At 37.5% G+C, this 26,137-nt stretch overlaps 1 protein-coding gene across 3 annotated transcripts in view; it reads right to left on the reverse strand.

Moving 5' to 3' along the window:
* LOC141507357 (coagulation factor X-like) overlaps positions 1–26,137 on the reverse strand; it is a 53,138-nt gene that overhangs the window by 21,066 nt on the left and 5,935 nt on the right. For all 3 annotated transcript variants that reach the window (XM_074214933.1, XM_074214931.1, XM_074214932.1), the window contains 5 exons: positions 13,175–13,288; positions 5,865–5,996; positions 3,719–3,853; positions 2,546–2,604; positions 1,760–1,877 (listed from right to left, as the gene is read on the reverse strand). In XM_074214933.1, coding sequence (XP_074071034.1) covers positions 1,760–1,877; positions 2,546–2,604; positions 3,719–3,853; positions 5,865–5,996; positions 13,175–13,288 — 558 coding nt within the window. The remainder of the gene's footprint in view (positions 1–1,759; positions 1,878–2,545; positions 2,605–3,718; positions 3,854–5,864; positions 5,997–13,174; positions 13,289–26,137) is intronic.

Here is a 26,137-nt window from a genome sequence, read left to right on the forward strand (position 1 = left end):
AATTGCAATAATAATAACAATCAATGTAGCATTTAAGCCCTGACAAGATGTGCTTTAAAGTTTACAAAACACTTTTCTCACAACATCCCTGCAAGGTACTTAATGTTAGTCAGATTACCCTTTAGTTCTGATTCTTCTTTCACAACATAACTAATATGGAAATGGGCTAAATGCAATTATATCCATATAACCTATGTCAGATTACTCATTGTCATGGGGAGCGGGGAGGGAGGAAGGTAGGCAGGAAAATGTGGAACTCAAAAGCTTACAAAAAGATGAATGTTGAAAACTTACCTTTGCATGTAATTGAAAAAATAAAATAAACATTTAAAAATACATTTAAAATAAAAAACATAAAAAACAAACAAATGAAAAACTAAAAAAATACAGGATGAACAAACTAGATAATTTCTGTTTCATCAGTTTAGAGCCAGAAGGTCAGGGGTCATCCTGCCCAAACCTTTTCAGTTTACAAATAAGTAAACCAAGACCCATCTGTGGTTGAGTGATTTGCCCAAGGGTTATTATTACATAGTGGCAAAGTCAGGTCTCAAACCTGGATTTTCTGACTCCAAATCCAGGACTTCAGCCACTGTACCAAATACTACCTGGATCCAGAACAAGAGGTCACTCCAAAGTGAGGACATTCATTTCCTTTTATGACTTTTTCCCAGAGTTTTGAAGCACTGTCAACATGTATTCACAGAACTGTGCTGTCTCTCACAATGCAGAGGAGCATAGTTATTTGGATATGTCTTGTCAAAAACGGAGATTCAGCCTGCTTCTCACTGGTTTCTTTGACTATTGGTATAATTCATTTTGAATCCCTGCAGCAATGATATAAAACTGTTCCCTCATCATGTGCATTCCAAACATTCTTGACTTTTTCAGGATTTAAAAAGACACTGAAAGAAAGTGTGGTTTTTCTGTCTTTAGATGATGGTTATTAGACCTCAAGTCAAAAAAAGTATAATTGGCCCTTTTAAAGAATCATAGAGAATTGGGGGGGGGGGGGCAGTAATTGAGGTCAGAGGATTTAGAGCTGGAAAGGGAGTTTAGAAAGCACAGAAGCCTAGGAAACTGAAAATCCAAAAGAATTGTGTTATGCTCATAGTCAACCTGGTAAAAACAAGAGATAATAGGGTTTGTACCTAAGAATTCCAACTCCAAATCCTAAATTCTTATATTTGTACCCCATTGCCCCTTCTAAATATATTATAATGAACCAGAAGAAATTTCTAAATGAACAAAATTCCTGCAGAAATGAAATTCCAGGGAAGTTGCCGATTAGACTTGAGGTCAAAAAGAAGTGGATAACTAAATGGAGTCCCTTAGTCCAGCCACAAACTCTAGGATAAAATGACCATCCAACCTCAAGAAGTCATCTAGTCCTGAGGTTTAAAGAACCTTTAAAAAATTAAGGATTACTCCCACTGCCCTTCAGGAATAAGTTTACTGAGGAATAAGCTGACTGAACAGAGGTACTCCAATGGAAGAGGAGCTTGAGAACAAAGAAATTGCAACTACTCCAAAATTTAGGTATTGATAATTCTAATAGTCCATATTAAATTCTCATTCTGTTTTATGTGGGATTTTCTTTTCCATAAGAGTAATTTCACTGGGGCTTTCATTAGCAAAGTTTCCTGCCCAGAGTAAGTACTGAGTAAATGATTTACTGAGGACTGACACCTGACTTTCCTTGAATGAAGACTGAGGGTGCTGGGGCCTCAGGACCCCTTGGGCCACGGATCTGACTCACCTAGGGTTACGTAGTGTGGCTTCCTGCTCTCCAGACAGTGTGCGGCAGTAATCACCCAGCGACTGCTAATTAAACTTCCACCACAGAAGTCATGATTTTGTTCAGTCCAGATCAAAACCTTAGGGGAGGAAAATGAAGAACCCTTAAGAAGTCACCTCCCTAAGTTACTTGCTTACACCATTTCTGCTATCATTGTGTTCCTTCATTTATTCATTCATGATAAAAATTCAGTGTATCATGAGCTGCACCAGCCAACACAGTTCAGCAAGCCCAGATTTCCAATGGGCATAGTAACTTTGATTTTTCCAAGACCTGTACAGTAAACATGTCTATGTGGCTCCTGTCTTGAGCTCTCCATTGGCACCCTATACCACCAGATTTTTAGTAAAATCCCCTGGGATTCTTGGCAAAGAGCTAGTAAACAATAGTTGTACAGTGATGCATATATTTTCATAGGCAATCATTGTGTTGATTTTTTTTTTGGTTTGATACTCCCTTAAAAAGTGAGTATTGTTATTGTTTTTAACACATTAAGAACATTTAAAAACTTTTTTAGAAAAAGTCAGCTATGGGAGGAATTTGTAGACAAATCATCCTCTTGCTCTTACCATCCTTATCCTAGGGAAGTGGACAGATTGTAGAAACCTCAGATTAAAATCCTGAGGACTTTTAGAACAGAACCTTATCAATTACCCCTTTTCTCCAAACTTTTTCCTTACCTCCTCCACTGGAGGAAGATGGAAGTTGTAAAGACAGAGATCAAACCTACAAAGAGAAACATATTACCTGCCATGGGCACTTTCCCCGGTGACAGGAAGATCCTCCAATGATCTTGGTCCTGTCCTCTATGATGGGAGGGACATGAGTCAGGATCTGCCGAAATTTAGATTTTGCCTGCAATTCCAACCCTGTCTTCTATCATTTCTCAAGAGGTACCCTCTATTCTCATCTAGGCTAGTCTACTTATGAGCCCTACACACTGCTTCCTATATAGCATAAACTCCATTTTGTCTCCTGTCTTATGGTCAAGTCCTACTCATCCTTCCAAGGCCCATCTCCATCTCCTGCCACCTCCAGGAAGCCGCCTCAGCCACAAGGAATGGTTTTTCTCTCTCTCACATTTCACAATTACTCCCTCTCTTTTCTGAACTCATATCACCTTATAGCAGCACAAAGAATTGATTATAAGTTTAGAATTGGAAGAGACCTTCGAAGTCTTCTAAATCTAGATCATTCTCAGATGAAAAAATTGAGTTTCAGAGAGGTTAGAGATCACATGTCCATGGTTATATAGCTATCATGTAATAATTATGAGATTTGAATTCATGGCCCAGCTCCAAAATCAGCACTCAAAACATATGTTAGGCATTATTTATTTGACAATAATAAATATCTTCTGGGTTTCTGCTATACCTTTTACATACTCCAGTTTTATATATATGATCCTATGATATAAGGCAATATATATAAGCATGTTTATACATTTCTGTTATACTATATATTGCATATATAATTTCTATAATGTCATATATATTATATAACAATATCTAAATATATAGATTATATATTGCATATAATGTCTATAATGTATGCTTTTATATAGCACTAAATGAGGGGCAAAAGTGACAAAGTATATCAAAAGTCAATGCAGTTTTAAGCTATTAAACTAAAAAATGATTACAGTTTGCAGTTGTAATGAGACTTTTGGAACACCATCTTTGTGTTCCAATAATAAGAAAGAGTTTGTTATTGTGGGATTCAGTGTTTAACAAAGGACTTATGGAAAAGGTGAGAATCATAGCTTTCTTGTATCATAACTTTTCTGGTGGTAGCCATTTCCCCAACTAGATTCTAAGCTCCAAAAAATTATGTCATCTTATCATACATAGGACTAGACACACACAACAGGTACTCAACAAATATTCCATGAATGAATGGTGTAAGGACATTTCTCCTCACCTGTCTCACTGCTCCAAGAAATCCCTTTTCCAGTTACATTCCAGGACATATTCCCATATGTCATGTTGTTCTGGGAGATTTCTTCCTGAAGACCTCTTGTGTTAGGTACTTTGATGAGCCCACAAGGAAATGAGGCTGAAAGAAGAGATTGTCTTTGTCTCAGGGTCCAATCTCTGGCACGAGTATCAATTAGCTCTTAAAACCACATGCTAAATTATTGGGAAATGACTTTAAGCGGTTATTTTAGAATTCTTCATAACTTAAATAGTATATTATCAAAACTCCACAGGCACATAGACCTGTGGTTCAGGCAATTGAGTTCTCCATTTATAGAACACAACACAGGAATAACTTTTTTTTTTCCTTTTTAGGACAACTGATTCATTTAATGAGGCAACTAGAGGCTACAGTGAATAAAAAGCTAGCTATACTTGAAGTCAGGAACCCAAAATCAAATTCTACTTCTAGACACTATTTGACCCTGGAGAAATCTTTTAAACTCAGTCTACTTCAGTTTCCTCATTATGAAATAGGAATGATAATAATAGTACTATCTCAAAGAATTATTGTGAGTTTATAAGATAACATTTTGCAAAGTGCTTTGTGAATCATAAAACTATAAACACTAGCTTCCCTAATCAACATCATCATCATCATCATCATCATTATTATTATTGGAAATCCAAGAGGTAAGGCAGACAAGTACAAATGTTGGGAGACCTAGGGCCTAATCCAGATGGTGTCACTAGCTAGCTTACTGAGGTTAGAATTATAAAATTTTAAGCTTGTATATGAGTATCTCATCTAAAATTTATTAAAAAGGGGAAAAGTAAGATTTAGAGACATTAAGTGTCTCAGAAGTAATAAAAAGAGCAGAGATTTAAAGTTTTTCTGAACATCCTCATGTGTGTCTTTAGCACAAGCCTCATCCTCAGCTTCCCTATATATTGACCTAGATCAGTATTTCAAATGACTGCATGAATAATATATCTTATTACTCATGTAAGCCTTAAGGTTTACAAATTCATTTATTCAAAAGATACCTGAGGTAGAGTATTTTCCCTATTTTTACAGATAAGAAAATTGAACCTCAGAGAGATTGTAACTTGCCCAGTGGCAGAATTGGAATTTGAACCCAAATCTGCTAAGTTTTCTTACCAACATACAACACTCTGCCTCAAATATTTATTGAATGACCACTGGGGTTTTGGCACTGTGTAAGACAAAATAGGAGTGGGAAATTGTTTTAAGTTTCAGATACATATAATGGGTGATTATTGATGTTTTTCTAGTTTTTTTATATCTGCCAGGAAATAAATATCTCAATGTAAAAAGCATCAAGAATAGAGACTATAGGATTTTTATCAAGTGTATGTGGGGTTTTTTATTTGCTTCATCTTTAAAGAGGACCAATGATATTGTGGGGTGATATCTTGACTCATACATAAATTGGATTTAAGTGAGGAAGAGTTACACAAAGCTGTCAGCTTCACTCTCTCCCAGAGTCACTGAAGTCCAGTGGCAGGACAAAAGACAGTAAAACTGGCAATGGCCCAGGGTGCAGTAGATGACCTTGGTGTCTTTGCTGTCTGACCAAGCTCCAAGTACTTCACAGCACCTACTTCCTCATTTACAGAAGACATTCATGTTGGTACTACTGTTCTCATCTGTCCATTTAGGGAAGACTGTGCATACTTGGAGTGGACATCCCACTAATTCATCATAGGTTTGAGGCCTGTTAGTTTCCCTCAACCTGGTTTAGCCCATCTGTCAACTCAGTTTTACCAGGGTGCAAATGTTGTACATGCTATAATTTCTTGGAGCCTCCTGTGCTAGTTGGATACATCAAGTGGACACCAAAGGTAGATGAGCAGCCCCAAAAAGGACTTGGCAGCTCTCACAACAGAGGTGCTAGTCCTCTTTTTAATTGGAGCAACAAAGCTCTTCTCACCTGATCAGTTGTTTCTTTAGATTCACTTTCATTACTTTACCTGTGATTAGGGTTTCTCCCACCACACCATTTTTCCCCAAACACAATACAACATACATATCCCACTAACTGAGCTGGGGAAGGAATGCCTGGAAAGGTGTTCTGGATCAGTCTCCTCCTCTGCTATGAAGCCCCTCCATTACAACTCTCATTCACCTTCCTCCTCACACTTCCTCCCATCCTCTGCCATGGTGTAGCCCTCGGCACAGGAGCATCTTGCATGGCTGAATTCTTGGTCCTCACAGTACTGCCAGCAGCCACCATTCTGGTACCAACATTGGCGTTGTTCTGTAAAGGAAAAAACATGATGCCCTACATGAGTGCCTCAGCTCTGAACATACTCTGTGATGGGGCCTCCTAAATTAGCCTTGGCATGGTCAAGGCCAAGTTCATAATCCTTCCTTACCTGAAATTGATTATTTTATTTGAAACCTCACCCTCTAGATGTCAATAACTTGGAATGGTATTCATTGATGTGCCACTTATTACCTGGGTGACCTTCAGTACTGAAGCTTGTCTGGGCCTCAGTTTCCTTATCTCCAAAGCGATAGGACTGTGCTAGATGACCACTACCACCCCTTCAAAATCAACATCTATAATTTCTACTTCCTGATTTTCTAAAGACAGTACTAAATTATACTTCCTGGAGTGGAGGAAGAGAGGACCTGCTGAAAGGAATATTTTATTAATAACTAAGGCACTTCAGTTCTAGTCCTAATTTTACTACTGGCTCACTGTAAGATCTTGAGGCAAATCATTTAACTTTTCTGGGCCTCCCTCTCAATATATGCAAAATGAATATATTAATATCAACCCCAATCACAGCAGAATAAAGAGTAGTTGTAGGGAAGCTAGGCAGACAGCTAGGGCAAAAATAAGGAACATAAATATTACTTTATATAATAGTACAGATTTTTTCCATGTCCCCAGAGTCTGCATTGCATATAGCTACTTTGTGTGATGACGTTTGTTCTTTATTCATATCAGGGAGGTGATGCCATGACATGCACACGAATTGGATTTGAGTGAGAGGGAGCTATGCTAAGTCAACTACTTTCTCTTCTGGAGTCATCTGAGTCCAGTGACCAGAAATGAATCAGGATAACTGGAGATAGTTCTGAATTTCTGACAATCAGGGTTGGATGCCTTGCCTAAGGTCACACAGCTTTTAAGTATCCAAGGTCAAATTTGAACTTAGGTCCTTACTTTATGTAAGTCAATTGGTCAATTTGAATATATAATGCCTTCAGTTAGACAGAACAGAGTACAATATTTTAAAAATCTTGACCAGGTTCCACAAATATTCCACAAATTCCAAGCCATTTGCCTGCTTCACAGAGGCACTGTGAGAATCAAATGAGAAAAACAGATTCAAAAACATTATGAAAAAAAGGTGAGATTTGAACCCAATGCTTCTTGGCTCCAAGTTCAGCGATATGAAGGCACTTAAGTGGTAAATATTTTTAAAACATAAAGTTATCTAGGTTGCACAGTGGATAGAACACCAAGCCTAGAGTCAGAAAGACCTGAATTCAGATTTAGCCTCAGATACTTACTAGCTGTGTGACCCTAGGCAAATCACTTAATCTTTGTCTGTTTCAGTTCTCTCTTCTGTACAATGGAGATAATAATACCACCTAGGGGGTGGAGCCAAGATGGCAACAGGAAAAGAGCCTCTCTTAGGTGCTCTCTCAAAAATTTATAAAATAAGGACTCTAAATTTTCAAGAGACAGAACCCACAGAGGGATCCAGTGAGGCAGTTCTCCAGCCCAAGGTAACCTGGAAAATAGGGGAAAGGCCCTGCTCCACCAGGTTAGAGGGGTGGCTTGCCAGAATGAAGGAACTTCAGCCCCCCAGAGGCAGCTCCAGGGTGCCTGGGAGCCGGGGCTTCTGGCAGGGGGGGCAGTTTCCCGACCTACACCCCAGGGAGCACCACACAACTTAGAAGATCAGCCCGGGGACCTCTGCCAGAGCAAGCAGTGAAGCCCAGCCCTCAGGGCATGCAGTGAGCAGTGTGGCTGGGGCAGCCCAGATCTAGGAAACCCAAGCAGGCAGAGCCAGTAAGCAGGATCCCCCTGTCAACTGAGCCTTGAGTGATCAACCTACCAAGGGTAGGGGGAGTGGAGAGAGACTTCCAAGATTTGTCCTCTGTAGCTGGAACAGGACTCTGGGGCTCTGACCACATTCAGGTCCTGATCACAGTCTAGGCCCCCCATAGAACAGCAGACCCCCCCCACCTCAGCCCCGTGGCAGGGGGGTGTGCTTGTGGTCATTCACAGACCAGGAGGGAAGACAGAGCTTCACACACACTGAGATCCTTGTGTGTGTGTGTGTGGGGGTGCCAATAATACTCAAAAGCTCAGGAAGCACCCCAAGACCAGGCACAGGCTGAGGAAATGAGTAAACAGAGAAAAAAGAGGAACGCCATTGAGAAATGTATTGCCTATGATCTCAAGAAGGATCAAAATACTCAATCTGAAGATGAGGAAGTCCAAGCTCCTGCATCTAAAAACTCCAAGAAAAACAGAAATTAGGCTCAGGCCATGACAGAGCTCAAAAAAGATTTTGAAAGTCAAGTGAGGGAGATAGAAGAAAAACTGGGAAAAGAAATGAGAGAGATGCAGGAAAAACATAAAAAAGAAGTAAGGAACTTAGTCAAGGAGATCCAAAAAAATGCTGAAGAAAATAACATGTTAAAAACCAGCATAGGTCAAATGGATAAAACAGTTCAAAAAGTTATTGAGGAAGGGGAAGCTAAGTGGCACAGTGGATAGAGCACCAGCCCTGGAGTCAAGAGTACCTGAATTCAAATCTAACCTCAGACACTTAATAATTACCTACCTGTGTGGCCTTGGGCAAGTCACTTAGCCCCATAGCCTTGCAAAAACCTAAAAAAAAAAAGTTATTAAGGAGAAGGCCAAATGGAAAAAGAGATAAGAAGCTGAGGAAAACAAATCCTTCAGATGTAGAATGGAGCTAAAGGAAGCTGCTGACTTTATTAGAAGTCAGGACACAATACTTCAAAACCAAAAGAATGAAAAATTAGAAGAAAATGTGAAACATCTCATTGAAAAAACAACTGATCTGGAAAACAGATTCAGGAAAGATAATTTAAAAATTATTGGGATACCTGAAAATCATGATCAGGAAAAGAGCCTTGACATCATTTTTAAAGAATTCCTACAGGAAAATTGCCCAGATATCCTAGAAGCAGAGGGAAAAATAGAAATTGAGAGAATCCATCGATCTCCCCTGGAAAGAGATCCAAAGAAAACAATCCCCAGGAATATTATAGCCACGTTCCAGAACTCCCAAGAGAAAATATTACAAGCAACCAGAAGGATACAATTCAAAATCATGGAACTGCAGTCAGAATCACATAGGACTTAGCAGCAACTACATTAAAGGCTTGTAGGGCTTGGAATATAATATTCCGGAAGACAAAATGCTTAGAATGCAACCGAGAATCAACTATCCAGCAAAACTGAGAGTCCTCTTCCAGGGGAAAAAGATGGACTTTCAATGAACCAGGGGAATGTCAAATGTTCCTGTTAAAATGGCCAGAGCTGAACAGAAAGTTTGATCTTCAAATAAATGACTCAGGTGAAGCATAGAGAGTAGAGGAGGAGGAGGAGGAGGAGGGTAAAATATGAGGGACTTAATGATGATGAACTATATGTATTCTTGCATAGAAAAATGATACTGATAAAACTCATAAGAAACTTTTAATAGAGCAGGTATAAGGAGCTTTTATAGATGAAGCACAGGAGAGAGCTGAATTTGAAAATATAATATATTGTAAAAATGGAGTCAATGGCTAAAAGGGAAATGTAATGGGAGTAAGAGAAAGAAGAGGTGGAATAGGCTAAGATATTTTATATAATAAGATTTTTTTATTACAATGAGCTATTGCAGTTATATAGAAGGGGAGAAGGCAAGGGGGAATGAGGGAACCTTCGCTCTCATCTGAGGTGGCTCGGAGAGGAAACAGCATATATATTCAATGAGGTATAGACATCTAGAGTAATAAGGAGAGAAGGGGGACAGGGGGGAGTGGGGGGAATGTGAGTGATAGAGGAGAGGGTGAACCATAGGGTAGAGTGTTCAGATATAACACGTTTTCTTTTTTAATTCTTGCAAGGGACTGGGATTGGATGGCCTGTCCAGGACCACAGGGCTGGGTGGTTGCTGGGCCTTAGGGATAATATATGGGCTTGGGGCCTCTTGGCCCCAGGGCTGGTGATCAGTCTGCTGTGCCACTCAGCTACCCCACAGCACATTTAAGAAGAGGGACAGAGTGAAAGGAGAGAGAAAATATAGTATATGGTAATGGGGAAGTACGAATGGAGGGAGCTGAGATCAGCAATGGCAACAGTGGAAAATTATGGAAGTAGCTTTTGTGATGGACTTATCCTAAAGAATGTGATCCACCTGCGACAGAGCTGGTGGTATTGGAACACATTTATCATTATTATTACTATTATTATTATTATTATTATTATTATTATTATTATTATCATCATCATCATTATTATTTTGGGGGGGTTATGGGGCGAATGGTGTTGGGTGGCTTGCCCAGGGCCGTATAGCTGGGTGATTGTTGGATGTCTGAGGCCAGATTTGGACCTGGGTGCTTCTGACTCCAGCACCAGTGCTCTGTCCACTGAGCCACCTGTTCATCCCTATCATTATCATCATTATCATCATCATCATCATCATCATCATTATTATTTTTTTATCATTTTATTTTATTTTGGGGTTTTTTTGTGTGTTTTTGCAGGGCAGTGGGGTTAGGGTAGCTTGCCCAGGGTCGCACAGCTGGGTGATTGTTGGGTGTCTGGGGCCAAATTTGGGCTCAGGTACTCCTGACTCCAGGGCCAGTGCTCCATCCACTGTGCTACCTAGCTGCCCCTATTATTATTATTTTTTAAATTTTTTCCTCTTTCCTTTATTGCTCATGAGGGTCTATATTTTGGGGGGAGGGGTATTATGTTTATTCTTAAACAAGAATATTTTAGTAATGTATAAAAATCATTTGTACAAAAATAAAATAAATATATTTTTTTTAAAAAAAGAAAAAAATAATACCACCTATCTATGGTTGCTGTGAGAATCAAATAAGATAATATTTGTAATGCATTTTGCAAAGTGTTCTAATTACTACCTTTATTATAAAGAGCTCATATTAATAAGAGTAATTTAAACATAAGGAGATCTTGTCATTAGGAAATGCTTGGCTGTGGTAACTTTTACATTTACTGTAGTAATATCCTTCAAGGTTCAGCTCAAGTAGTACCTTTTACAGCAAGCCTTCCAGATTCCCTTAGCTGTTAATGCTTTGTCCCCCCAAAAATGTCCATATGTTCACCTTACACCCATCAGAGTAGTAATGGGTAGAGGGGTTCTGGGAAAACAGGAACACTAAAGCTTTGCTGGTAAATAGTGAATTGGACAAATTTTTGGAAGACAATTTGAAATTATAGTAAGAGTCTCACTAAAATTTTCTTCAGGGATACCACTGACAAACACTCCAGGCAGGTCAAAGACGGAAGGAAAAGTTCCATATTTGACACAAAAATTCACTGACACACTTCATAATAGCAAAGAATCTAAAGGAAAGTGAGTACATATGAATGGAAAAGTGGATGAATAAATCATGGTATAATGAAGATAATTAATATTATTACTCTGCAAATAAATGGCAAATAAAGAACTTGGAAATATCTATTAAATTATGCAGAACAAATTGCCCAAAACCAATTTGCTTGATGACCACAACATAAAGGAAAATTGCACTAAAAAATCTGCGAACATGGATCAATGTAGCAACCAATCATGTCTTGATGGATTGGATTTACAGCAAAAACATAATGGCTTGGGTATACAAGGGGTGCAAAACAAAGCACACATTTTAGACATGGTCAATGTATTGATTTATTTTACTTGACTATACTTATTTGTTTAAAGAGAGAGTTCTTTTGTTTATTTTATTTTTATTTTAGTTTAGTTTTTTTAGGGTTTTTTTTTTGCAAGGCAATGGGTGTTAAGTGGCTTTCCCAAGGCCACACAGCTAGGTAATTATTAAGTGTCTGAGGCCGGATTTGAACTCAGGTACTCCTGACTCCAGGACCAGTGCTCTATCCACTGTACTACCTAGTGGCCCCAAGAGAGAGTTCTTTTTGAAGGAGAAAGAGGTGGGAGGGAATCATTGGAAAGTATTTTTGTTAAATTTTGTTAAAAATTTGTTAAAAAATTTTTGTTAAAACTCATTAATAAAGCATTTTTCAAAATTTGTATATATATATACTTAAATATTTGGATATTGTTTCCTCTCATTCCCTCTCTACCCCGAGGAAGAAAATACTTTTATTTGTGTCTTGGTAGGCACCTCATAAATTTTCATTGGATTAGAGTGAATTGGTCACAACAATGTGTTTCCTAAGTCCTCTCCCACCACATGCTCCAGTCCTATTCCCTTAATCTTTCTATTTCAGAACAAAACTCAAAAAATGGGTAATGATGTCAATCAGTCAACAAACATTATTGTTTACCATGGCCAAACATTGGACTAAGCACTGGAAATATACATGGAAAGGGAAAAGTATAGTCTCCCCCCTCAAAAAACTCCCATTCTAATGGGAATGAGATCTTTGTATGAAGAAGAAATTCAGGCTCATTTCTGTATCTAGGACAAATCCTGCTTTGACTTCAAAGTCTCCTTTACCGTTTTTCACCAGCAACAATAACATAGGCGTTACCTTGAGCTTCTAAGGAGGAGGGTACCATCCTAGGAACTGTATCATTTAAACATAAGGTTCACAAAGTAGGATCCCTGGTTCTAAGAAACTCAACCTAATGAGGGGGCAGGCTACTCTACTGGGAGTCACTGATGCATCTTTGTGATATATATGTACATATATGTAAATATAAATGTGGGTATGTGTGTATATGTATGTATATATATATATGTAGAGTGACAGATACAGAGACATTCTATGTCTGCCATTCATATTAGTAATAAATATAAAATAATCAAAATTGGATAATATTTGTAAAGTCCTTAAAAAGATTGTCCCTGCTCCCAAGAAGCTTATAGTCTAATGGGGGAAGAGAACATACAAATAGCTATGTTAAAGTGAGTTATATGCAGGTTAAATTGAAAATAATCAGCAGAGGGAAGACACTAGAATTAAGAGCTATTGAGAAAGGCTTCGTGTAGAAGAAAGGATTTTAGCAGCAATCTGAAGGACCCAAGGAAGCCAAGAGGCAGAGATGGTGAGGGAGAACCTTTTAGGTTAAAGACACACTCACAGTTATACCACCCTTGCATGATTATTTTTAGATCTGTAGGAGGAATGGAACTGATTGTTGAGTGGTCATAAGCTAATTGAGAAAAACCTTCCCTGAAGAAAGTGAGGCTTTGGGTTTAGGACCCAAGAGTGGGGAACTGATCTCCTATACTCACCAGTTTCACAGTGTTTCCCCGAAAAACGGGGTGGACAAATGCAAACCATCTGATAGTGCTTCACTTGACACACGCCCCCATTTCTACAGGGGTTTGATTGGCAGGGATTTTTATCTAAGAGAAAAAGAAAAGAAAAGTAATGAGGCACAGATTTCCAATAAGCAGACTTTAGCTAGAAACAGTAGCCTAACACCAGTGAAGCCTCAAGAAATCCATAACGCTCAGTAAATAGAATCCTCCCCTGTTCTGTTTTTTGTCTTCATTGAAATGCTTTTGCAATAGTATCATGATGCAGGGGCTCAAGTAATTATTCTGGATGCTCATGGTCCAGGACAATTAATATGATGGGGAAGCTTGGCCTGATTGTAAGTCCCTTCAAAACTCAACACAAGTGCTTTCTACTATAATAAGTTTGATCTGATCACACCCCTATCTCCATCAATTGCTATTGTCCCCCTGAGGAGTCACATATGTTATATACATACATACATATATAATTTATATTTAATTTCTTATTTATGGGTAGGTTCCCTACTCCCAAGGAACATAGGGGCAGGAGCTGTTTCATTTTTATCTTTACATCTCTAAGTCCTAGGCAGTGTCTGGCAATCAATCAATAACTATCTGTTAAATAAGCATCAAGATAAGCACTGAAGATACAGAAACAAAATGGTCTTTGACCTTCAGGAGTTTATAGTCTCACACAGAGACATCCTACAGGAGACTCAGCATGTACATATTTAAGTTTATATAGAATAAATATAACATAAATAGGTACTAGCAGCTTGGAGAAATAGGAAATTCTTCATGTAGAAAGTATGAATTCTCCAAGGCAAGGCAGAGATGAAAAGAGAATGCATTCTAGACATGGGGAACAGAGGCATGGAGATAGGAGATATAGTGTGTGTAATATGTGAGGAACAAGAGTTAAGGCCAATTTGACTGGATTGTAGCGTGAATAAAGAGGAGTAATAATGAGGCTGGAAGGGTAACTAAAGCTAAGTTTTGACAGGCTTAAAAAAACCAGAGAGGTGTTTATTTTTATCCTAGAGGTAATAAGGAGCTACTAAAATTTTCTTGAAAAAGGCAGCAGTAAGTCAGAACTGTATTTAAAAATTACTTTGGCAGCTTGTTGGAAAATTGATAGGAATAGGGAAATACTTAAAGCAGAGACTAATTAGTGGAGACTTATGTCACATGACTAACAATATGGCAGGCTAGACATTTTCTCTGATCTTCATAACCTTTCAAACCTCTCCAAAATAGTAATATTACCCAGGAGATAATTCAATGATAAATCAATCTCCAATCAAGACTCCAAGAATGAAAATAAGGTAACAGTTTAATGAACTAACAGTAGATAAAGCTAATTGCTAGCCCTAATGTCTTCACTCAGTCCATTGTCCACCACTTCTGGCAGGAGGACTGCACAGGCTGAACCATGTACATGCAACAGAACTTAACTCTTCATCCCCTCTTTTTTCTTCCAATCCTGGGGAAAATCAAAAAGTCAAGACATCAATGTAGTAATTCTCTGTAGCTCATTCAGAAAGCCAAACAACAGAGGGAAATGGGACAGGACATATATATAGCTGTGTGGCACTACACTAAGTTAAGAGCTCCACTTTTGGTTGGAACATGTTCTTTATCTCCTCTCACTCTCAGAAATTACTTGGGACAGAGATTAAGGCTGATAAACTCAATTATCCTAGCTTTAAAAAAATTCAGCTTCAGGGAACTCATAAAGAGGAAAGACTTAAAAAGTGAGCAATAGAGAAATGTGAGAAAAAAAAGACTGAAAATACCAAAGATCTTAGGAGGAAAAAAATTCAATTTAAAACTACAGCATAAGCCAAATAACTAACAGAGAAGACATTCTCCTGATCAGGTAAAACAGTTCAGATATCTATGAATAACTATTACAAAACAAAGGAAAATGAATCAGCATCTCATGAGGCAAAACTTCAAGTAAATTCCAAAGGGAACATGGAATCACAGTAGTATGTTCCTGAATGGTTTAAAAGAAAAATAAGAATGTGAAGGCAGAATGCATACCCTGTACAGCAGAAATATTTGTCAAAATAGAAAAACTTTAACCCATGTCTCACTAAAGAAATAAAAGAGAGGGGAAGCTAGGTGGCATAGTGGATAAAGCACCGGCCCTGGAGTCAGGAGTGCCTGGGTTCAAATCTGGTCTCAGACACTTGATAATTTACCTAGCTGTATGGCCTTGGGCAAGCCACTTAACCCCGTTTGCCTTGCAAAAAAAATAAATAAATAAAAGAGAAAACAAATTGAGTGAGAATTAAAATACATAGACGTAAAGGATAATCTGGAAGAAGAGAAGCAAAAAGCAATTAAAAGAAAACATTATTTCCATACAAGCAAAATATATTGATCTCAAAGACAGGATGTATAGAGAAATCTTATTTATTATAGGTCTACAAAAACATTATGAGCCAAAAACACAAACACTCTAAGACAAGAAAAATGTTCAGAACTTTTGAACACTGAAGATAAAATGTCAAACAAAATAATCTATCTGGATTTTTTCCTCCAGAAAAAGTTCTAAACTTCAAACTCCAATACATTTATTAAATTTGACAGCTTATCTGATAAACAACAATTTCTTGTTGGTTTTTGCAAGGCAATGGGAGGTTAAGTGACTTGCCCAAGTTCACACAGATATGTGTCTGAGGCCAGACTTGAATTCAGGTTCTTCTGACTTCAAGGCACGTGATCTATTTATTGTATCACCTAGCTTCCCCTACAAAAAACAAATTTTGCAAGTAACCACAAGGAAGACCTTCAAATATAAATGAAAGGAAATTTCAATGACACAAGACTACTATCTTTTCATCCACCAGAAAATGCAGGAAGGAACAGAAAAAAAAAATGATTATAAAAATCAAAGAAGCTCAAGATGCAACTCTGGAGACAACTCAACCTACCCTGCAAATCTGAGCTCAGCCATCAATGAAAGAACATTCAAGTGAAAACAAGGTATTCAAAACATTGTTAGAAAGAAAACCAGATCTGAAGAAAACATTTGCTTTTCAAATATCTCAAATAACAACAGATATGCAAGAAAGGTAAACAAATGCAGCAACCAAGCACAACAAAATTACCACAGAGAGACCATTAAGATATTTCTTTCCAGAGACTTCTAACCAAGATGGTGGAGAGAAGACAGGCACAGTTCTAAAGTCTCCTGATCTTTCCCCATCTATCATATGAAACAAACTTCTTAACAGAAATCTGACCGACAAAACCCAGAAAGAAAAGCCAGGAGAAAGAAGATCTACCTCAGGATTTGTCTCCCTCAGCAGAATTGGACAAATTCAGTCATGTGAGTCTGGGCGCAGTGGGCAGATCAGCCCTGGATCAGCCAGATTAGCAGCTGAATTGGAGCCGGGGAGTCTGAGGGACCGAGAGCCAGACCTGCTGGATCAGCAGTGGGGCTAGAGAGCTGGGGCTTGAGTCAGCTAGGGAGCAGAGGTGCACTGACCCTCTGGAGCTTGCCAACAGGGCTGTGGGGAGAGTTCCAGTGCAGGAGAGCTGCAGACACACCATTCCTGACCTCCTCTGCTCTGAGGAACTCTGAGTCCATGCCTCCATTGCTGCTGAGGCCTCTTCCCAGAACAAACAATAGCAGATTACTACTGCCTCAGGCACAGGTGTGTGTGAGCAGAAGAACCAGCCCAACTGACAATAGGGAAAAGAATGACCTCACCCCAGGATAAAGCCCACCATTGATTAAAGGCAAAAGGATTCATTACCTCCAACCCCTCCCTTCAAACTAAAGGAGAAGGCCTCAATCAAGGTCACAAACACGCCAGAGAAAGCAACCAGCACCTCCTACTGGCCAGCGAGAGAAATTCCACTCAGTGAGTAAAGCCTCTATTGATCCCAAGCCCCTGTGAACCAGCCCCTCCCCAACTCAAGGTCTTAGCAAAATGAAGAAGGGTCAGCGGAAAGAAGGATCCATAGAAAAATTCTTGGAAGGGAAAGACCCTAACTCAGAGAGACCTAGAACCTCTGAGAATACAATCTGGTCTTCAGCACAGAAAGACTTCCTTGAAGAAATGAGGAAGGAGTTTAAAAATCAACTGGAAAATTTGGGAGAGACAACTAATACCTTACAACAAGAAAACAAATTCTTAGAAAATACAACTGGACAAATACAAAATGAGAATAATTCTCTCAGATCCTCAATTGGGCAAATGCAACAAGAAAACAATTCTTTCAAAACCTCAATTGGTCAAATGGAAAGCTCTTTCAAAAGTAGAATTGACCAATTGGAAAAGGAATTGCAAAAGGTTAATGGAGAAAACTCCTCTCTAAAAAAAAGAATGGAGTCTGCAGAAACTAATGACTCCATGAGACAGCAAAAGCCAGTTAAACAAAATCAAAAAATAGAAAAAAAGGAAGAAAATGTAAAATACCTCATCAGCAAAATCAATGACCTCGAGAATAGGTCGAGGAGGGGCAACCTGAAATTTATTGGACTTTCTGAAAATATTGAAGAGAAAAAAAAAGCCTGGACTTAGCATTACAGGATCTAGTGATGGAAAACTGCCCTGATATTGTAGAACCAGAGGGCAAAGTAGTTATTGAAAGAATACATTGATCCCCTCCAGAAAGAGATCCTAAAATGAAAACACTAAGGAGTATTGTGGCCAAATTCCAGAACTATGAGATAAAAAGAGAAAATCCTGCAAGCATCCAGAAAGAAACAATTTAAATATCAAGGAGCCACAGTAAGGATTACGCAGGACCTGGCTGCATCAACATTAAGGGATCGAAGGATCTGGAACAAGATATTTCAAAGAGCAAGGGAACTTGGAATGCAGCCAAGAATCCACTATCCCGCAAAGCTGAGCCTTCTCTTCCAGGGAAGAAGATGGACATTTAACAAAATGGAAGAATTACAAAAATTCCTGATAAAAAGACCAGAGCTAAATAGAAAATTTGGACATCAAACAGGAGGTTCAAGAGACACATGAAAAGGTTAAAAAAAAGGGGGGGGGGCAGTAAAAAAAAAAAAAACTGCTATCCAATAAGTTGAAACTGGCTATATTCCAGCATGGGGAAAAAGATTCTCATAAATCTTGAGAACTGTAACTCTAATAGAGAGAATATAACTAGCCAGAAGTGATGGACATTCATGACATATCCATGAGACTGCTATCCAATGAGATGTAACTGGCTTTAACCCCACTTGGGAGAAAGACTCTAATAACTCTCAAGAATTTTAACTCTATTAGATAGAATGTACTCAACTAGAAGTGACAGATACTCAGAATTTTCTATGACTCAGAATGATCTAAAAAACACTACTTCCTTAAAAAGGGGGACAGGAGGAGATGAGAGGAGGGAGGGGATTGAATGGGGTAAATCTCATTACACTAAGAGGTACAAAATACCTATGGTAATAGAGGGGAAGAAGGGAGGAGATGAGAAACATCTGAATCTTCTTCTCATCAGACGTGGCTTAAAGTCAACTTACATATACTTAGTTAACTTAAAAAACATCTAACCTTTCAAGTATTAAAAGGGGAAAAGGGAGGGGGGTGGAGAAGGGGGGGGTGGGGGAAAAAAGGGGGAACTAACAAAAGAAAGGGAAGGGGAAAAGAAAGGGGAGGGGTGATATAGGAGGGCAAACACAGTGAAGGGGGTGGTATTCAGCAACAAAATACTGGGGAATACTGATAAAGGGGAGGAAGAAGGAAAATACAAATAGAGGGAAGAAAGCATGGAGGGCAATAAAGAATTAGTAATCATAACTTTGAATGTGAATGTGATGAACTCTCTCTTAAAACGTAAGCGAATAGCAGAGTGGATTAAAAAACAGAATCCAACAATATGCTGCTTACAAGAAACTCATTTGAAGCAGAGAGATACGTATAAAGTAAAGGTAAAAGATTGGAGCAAAAAAGCAAGGGTAGCAATCCTTATCTCAAATAAAACAGCAGCAAAAATAGATAATGTTAAAAGATATAAGGAAGGAAACTTTATCCTCCTAAAAGGTACCATAGACAATAAAGCTATTTCAATACTGAATATATATGCACCCAATGGGACAGCATCCGAATTCCTAGAGGAGAAGCTGAAAGAACTACAGGAAGACATAGACAGCAAAATTCTACTGTGGGAGACCTCAGCCTCCCACTCTCAGATCCAAATAAATCGAATCATAAAATAAACAAGAAAGAAGTTAAGGAGGTAAATAAATTGTTAGAAAAACTAGATATGGTAGACTTATGGAGGAAATTGAATGGGGATAGAAAAGAATATACCTTCTTCTCTGCAGTACCTGGAACTTATACAAAAATTGACCATGTACTAGGACATAAAAACCTAATGATCAACTGCAGAAAGGCAGAAATAGTGAATACATCTTTCTCAAATCACAATGCAATAAAAGTCATATGTAGTATTGGGCAAAGGAGATATAGACCCAGAACCAATTGGAAACTGAATAACCTCATTTTAAAGAATAAGTGGACCAAAAAATAAATTATAGAAAGAATTAACCATTTTATCCTAGATAATGATAATAATGAAAAACATACCCAAACCTATAGGATTCACTCAAAGCAGCTCTCAGGGGATATATTACAGTTTTAAATGCTTACATGATTAAATTGGAGAAAGAGGAAATCGAACCAAACATGCAACTAAAAAATTAGAGAAAGAACAAATTAAAAATCCCCAATTAAATATCAAATTAGAAATTCTAAAAATTAAAGGAGAAATTAATCAAATCAAAAGTAAAAAATCTATTGAAGTAATAAAACCAAAAGTTGGTATTATGAAAAAAACTAATAAAATTGATAAACATCTGGTACATTTGATTAAAAAAAAGAAGAAAATCAAATTGCTAGTATCATAAATGAAAAATGTGAACTCACCACCAATGAGAAGGAAATTAAAGTAATAATTTGAAATTATTTTTCCCAAATCTATGCCAATAAATTTGATAATCTAAGTGAAATGGATGAATATTTACAAAAATATAAGTTGCCCAGGTTAAATGAAGAGGAGATTAAATACCTAAACAACCCTATCTCAGAAAAAGAAATTCAACAAGCCATCATTGAACTCCCCAAGAAAAAATCTCCAGGGCCTGATGGATTCACAAGTGAATTCTACCAAACATTTAATGAATAATTGGTTCCAATTCTATATAAACTCTTTGGAAAAATAGAGAAAGATGGAACTCTGCCTAATTCTTTCTATGGAAACCAATATGGTGTTGTTACCTAAACCAGGAAGAGTTAAAACAGAGAAAGAAAATTATAGACCTATCTCCCTGATGAATATAGAGGCAAAAATCTTAAATAAAATCTTAGCAAAATGATTACAACAAGTTATCACTAGGATAATACATTATGATCAAGTAGGATTTATCCCAGAAGTGCAGGGTTGGTTCAATATTAGGAAAACTGTTAGCATACTCAATTATATCAACAACAAACCTATCAGAAATTATATGATCATATCAATAGATGCTGAAAAAGCTTTTTTTTATGTTTTTGTAAGGCAAATGGGGTTAAGTGGCTTGCCCAAGGCCACCCAGCTAGGTAATTATTAAGTGTCTGAGACCGGATTTGAACCCACTCCTGACTCCAGGGCTGGTGCTTTATCCATTACGCCACCTAGATGCCCCTGAAAAAGTTTTGACAAAATATAGCATCCATTCCTACTAAAAACACTAGAAAGTTTAGGAATAAATGGACTATTCCTTAGAATAATTAGCAGTATCTATCTGAAACCATCAACAAACATTATATTCAATGGGGAGACGCTAGAGGCATTCCCAATAAGATCAGGCGTGAAACAAGGGTGCCCATTATCACCACTACTATTCAATATTGTATTAGAAATGTTAGCTTCAGCAATTAGAGAAGAAAAAGAAATTGAAGGAATTAGAATTGGGAAGGAAGAGACAAAACTCTCACTCTTTGCAGGTGACACAATGGTCTACCTAGAGAATCCCAAGAAATCATCCAAAAAACTACTGGAAACAATTAGCAATTTTAGCAAAGTTACAGGTTATAAAATAAATCCTCATAAATCCTCAACTTTTCTATATATGTCTAGCAAGATACAGCAGGAAGAGCTAGAAAGAGAAATCCCATTCAAAGTAACCTCAGACAATATAAAATACCTGGGAGTCTATTTGCCAAGACAGACTCAGAAACTTTTGAAAACAATTATAAAACACTTCTCACACAAATTAAATCAGATTTAGATAACTGGGCAAATATCAACTGCTCATGGATAGACAGAGCTAGTATAAGAAAAATGACAATTCTACCAAAACTAAACTACCTGTTTAGTGCCCTACCAATCAAAATGCCAAAAAATTACTTTAATGAGTTAGAAAAAATTGTAAATAAACTCATATGGAGAAATAAAATGTCAAGAATTTCCAGGAGCTTAATGAAAAAAAGTGCAAAAGAAGGTGGCTTAGCCCTACCTGATCTAAAATTATATTATAAAGCATCAGTCATCTAAAACTGTTTGGTATTGGCTAAGAAATAGAGTAATGGACCAGTAGAATAGACTAGGTGCAAAAGCAGGAGACGATTATAGTAATCTGCTGTTTGATAAACCTAAAGAGTCCAGCTATTGGGATAAAAACTCCCTCTTTGATAAAAACTGCTGGGACAATTGGAAGTTATTATGGAAGAACCTTAGATTAGACCAACACCTAATACCCTTTACCAAGATAAGATCCAAATGGTTATAGGACTTAGACATAAAAAACAATACTCTAAGAAAATTAGAAGATCAAGGACTAGTTTACCTGTCAGATCTATGGAAAGGGGAGCAGCTTATGACTAAGGAAGAGTTGGAGAACATCACCAAAAACCAGCTAGATGATTTTGATTACATTAAATTAAAAAGCTTTTGCAACGATCAAAAGAAATGTAGTAAATTGGGAAACAATCTTTACAACTAATGATTCTGACAAAGAACTCATTTCTAAAATATACAGAAAACTGAGTCATGTTTTCAAAACAAAAAGCCATTCCCCAATTGACAAATGGTCAAAGGATATGCTAAGGCAATTTACAGATGAGGAGATCAAAGCAATCCATAGCTATATGAAAAATTGCTCTAAATCATTAATTATTAGAGAAATGCAAATTAAAGATTCTCTGAGGTACCACCTCACACCTCTCAGATTGGCCAATATGACCAGAAAGGATATTGGTCATTGTTGGAAGGGTTGTGGGAAATCTGGGACACTATTACACTGTTGGTGGAGCTGTGGACTCATCCAGCCTTTCTGGAGAGCTATTTGGAATTCCCGACCAAAGGACAATAAAAATGTGCATATCCTTTGATCCAGCAATACCACTACTGGGTCTATACCCTGAAGAGATGATGAAAAAGGGTAAAAACATCATTTGTACAAAAATATTTATAGCAGCCCTTTTTGTGGTGGCAAAGAACTGGAAATCAAGTAAATGTCCTTCAATTGGGGAAGGCTTTAGCAAAATGTGGTATATGTATGTCATGGAACACTATTGTTCTATTAGAAACCAGGAGGGATGGGATTTCAGGGAAGCCTGGAGGGATTTGCATGAACTGATGCTGAGTGAGATGAGCAGAACCAGAAAAACACTGTATACCCTAACAGCAACATGGGGGTAATGTTCAACCTTGCAGGACTTGCTTATTCCATCAGTACAACAATTGGGAACAATTTTGGGTTGTCTGCAAAGGAGAGTGCCATCTGTATCCAGATAAAGAGCCGTGGAATTTGAACAAAGTTCAAGGACTATTACCTTTAATTTAGGAAAAAACATATTATTGTCTGATCTTGTTATGTCTTAGACTTCTTGTCTCTTCCTTAAGGATATGATTTCTCTCTCATCACACTCAATTTGGATCAATGCACAACATGGAAACAAAGTAAAGACTGACATATTGCTTTCCAGGGGAGGGGAAGTAAGATTGGGGGGAAAATTGTAAAACTCAAATATCTTTAATTTAAAAATGGCAAAAAGAAAGATATTTATTTCCAAATGTTTCCAAGGAGGCAAGGAAGAAAACAAATATCAAATAAAAGTGAATAGCGAAACAGTCCAAAAGCATCATTGACTAAACTTTTGAAGAACTAACTTACAAAAGAAGGGAGTACATAAAAGGGAAAAGGTAACAGGAATATGAAATATTTTGACAAAAGTTTGGAATAAAGGGAAAATAATTCCTGTGATCACTCAGGAAGAAGAAAGTCAATAGGAGAATTTGCAAGGAGGGAATGAGAAGTGTTGGACAAAAAAAGAGAAATCTTTTAATTGGGGGGCAGGTACCACTGATGAATGTTCCAATGAGAGAAAACTACTTTTCTTTCTCCATTTTCTGTGGGGGAAGAGTAGAAAGACATGAACCAAGGGAAGAAATTTCAAAGCAAATGGTAGGATGTCTATGGGGGCAAAGGTTAATGATGAATTATACAATGAGGAACATGGGGAAATTCTAACCATAGGGCAAATTTCTCTCTATCATCTGCTGGAGTTTATATTTCTAAAACTGAGGCCCAACAGAAAAAGGGGACCAATGGGAAAAATCTATAAGACAGTAACATGGAAGCTGTATAGAAGAATGTATTTGGAAAGCTTTAATTCCATGAAGAATAGAGAGATTAAAGAGAAGAACTAAATAATATAAGGGCCATGAATTAAAGAAAAGCAATCTAGAATAAACAGAAAGGGAAAAATAATTAAGAGAATGAAAGAAAGAAATATTAGAAAAAGACCCAGCAAATGACAATTGAAAACTAACAAAGAAACATGATAAAGTGGAGAAGGGGAATTTTATTTGGTTGTTAAATTAAAAGTGGGGGGAAAAAGGAAGAATTAAATAGTATATAAAAACAAGAAAGAAAAAAGAACTAATAAGAAGCAAAATTCTAAAACTAGGAGAGGAATAACAGACCAGATGAGGCCAAGTTGAGAGTAAGGATAAGAAAGCTAGTGAGAATGGACTTCCCTTAAAAAATAGATTAATATAAAATAACCAAAATAGCTGAAGACACTTAATACTGTGTTTATGGAAGAAGGGGGGGGGGGAATAATCCTAATTTGAATACTAAAAAGAAAGTCACCATAATTATCTAGGCTAGACTGATACAGTCCTGAAATAAGAGGAAGTTCAGGGCAGAGACTTGAGGTATATTCACATTTTGGGTACATAATATGAATGAAGACCCAGCAAAGGAGAAGAAAAAAGAATGATCAGACAGGTAGGAAGGAAACTAGGAAAGAATATGAATATTGTCATAAAAATTCAGGGAAAAGAGGGTATACAGGAGAGTAAAGTTAACAATGTCAAATGCTACCGAGAAGTTAAGGATAAGGATTATAGACCAGGAGATTTGGCAATGAAGAGATCAGTGGTAACTGGAGAGAACTTAATAAATGCTGAATAAATGAATGAAGGAAAAGAAAGGAAGGAAGGAAGGAAGGAAGGAAGGAAGGAAGGAAGGAAGGAAGGAAGGAAGGAAGGAAGGAAGGAAGGAAGGAAGGAAGGAAGGAAAAGAATTGGATTTGAAGAGAGAAGACCTGAGTCAAATTTCAGTTGTAATTGTTATTAGTTGTATATCTTGGATACAGTCATTAAGCTCCATTTTCTCATCTACAAAAGTGCTTATTTCTACCTTACTTGCTACCACAGATTTGTGATAGGAAGCTTATGAAATCACAGATGAAAAAATATTTATTAAAAACAATAGTACCTTATGCATTTTTCATAGTGTACAAAATTGTACCTGATGTGATCATGCTCCTAAGACATCCCTGACTTGTACTTCCATTTGCTTTTTATCCCCTATACTCTAATGCCCCTACTATTAAATATCTGTTTAATGGAGGTCTCTTTCCTTGAACACAATCTATTTGTCCTAGATTATTTCTAACAATAATGGGACTGCCCCGTGTCATTGGAACATAGAGTGTATTAAAGTTGGAAAAAGACCATAGTGGTCAATTAGTCCAAACTCCTCCTTACACAGATGGGGAAACTGAGTCTAGATGGTTAAGGCAGAAATCGGAACTAACATAGGAAAAATTTGAATCCAACTTCACTGACTCCAAAATCAGAGCAGTTTGACCATCCTTCTGCTAAGCCTTTGGTCCTCTCTCTTGCTGGGTTGCAGGATCCCAGTGGGATCTTGTATTCATATGCCATACTTTCAAGGTTCAATCTGTATGATACTTTTTTAATTTTAATTTTAGCCAAAATGAACTCTAAAACAAAGCTCTTTTTTATAAGGATTATAAGTCAGAGACCAAACCACTTACAAGCATTTTGTATTTTCATGGTAGGACTGAATCCATTGCTTTGCCTGGCAATGCATTGAGTCCTCATGTAACTTGGTTTGCTACCAGCATATGCATATTTGTTTAGAGTGTTATTTATTCCTTCTAGAAGATATATATATATATATATATATATATATATATATATATATATATATATTTATATGTCCCCTTCTATGCCCCTGGAAACAGATTTTCCCCTTAACAGAGAAAAAGGTTGTCAAAAGAACCAATACAGTCCCTACATCTCATAATATATGAAACATCTTGTATGTATTACATCTCATAACCTCCCACCTCCTTGCAAAGAGGAGGGAGATATGTTTCATTGGTTTTTATAGTTATTCAATTGTGTAAATTGCTCTTCTGATTCTGCTTATTTTTACTGGGACTCATACACAAGTCTCCAAGTTCTTCACACTCCCCAACTAGAGGACTCCATAAACACTACTGGGGCAGCAGTGTTCTAGATGCTGGGTTCCATAAGGTTATAGTGGCCTTGTACATCATAGCTATCATCCTGGCATTTTAGAAGCAGAATAGAACTTAGAGGTTATCTAGTTGGACCCCTCATACCAGCAGCTTCCCATCAGCAGCTTTGAAAGAAGATGGTAATTTTAAAAAT

The sequence above is a fragment of the Macrotis lagotis genome, chromosome 1 (genome assembly GCF_037893015.1).
Source record: "Macrotis lagotis isolate mMagLag1 chromosome 1, bilby.v1.9.chrom.fasta, whole genome shotgun sequence".
NCBI lineage: Eukaryota > Metazoa > Chordata > Mammalia > Peramelemorphia > Peramelidae > Macrotis > Macrotis lagotis.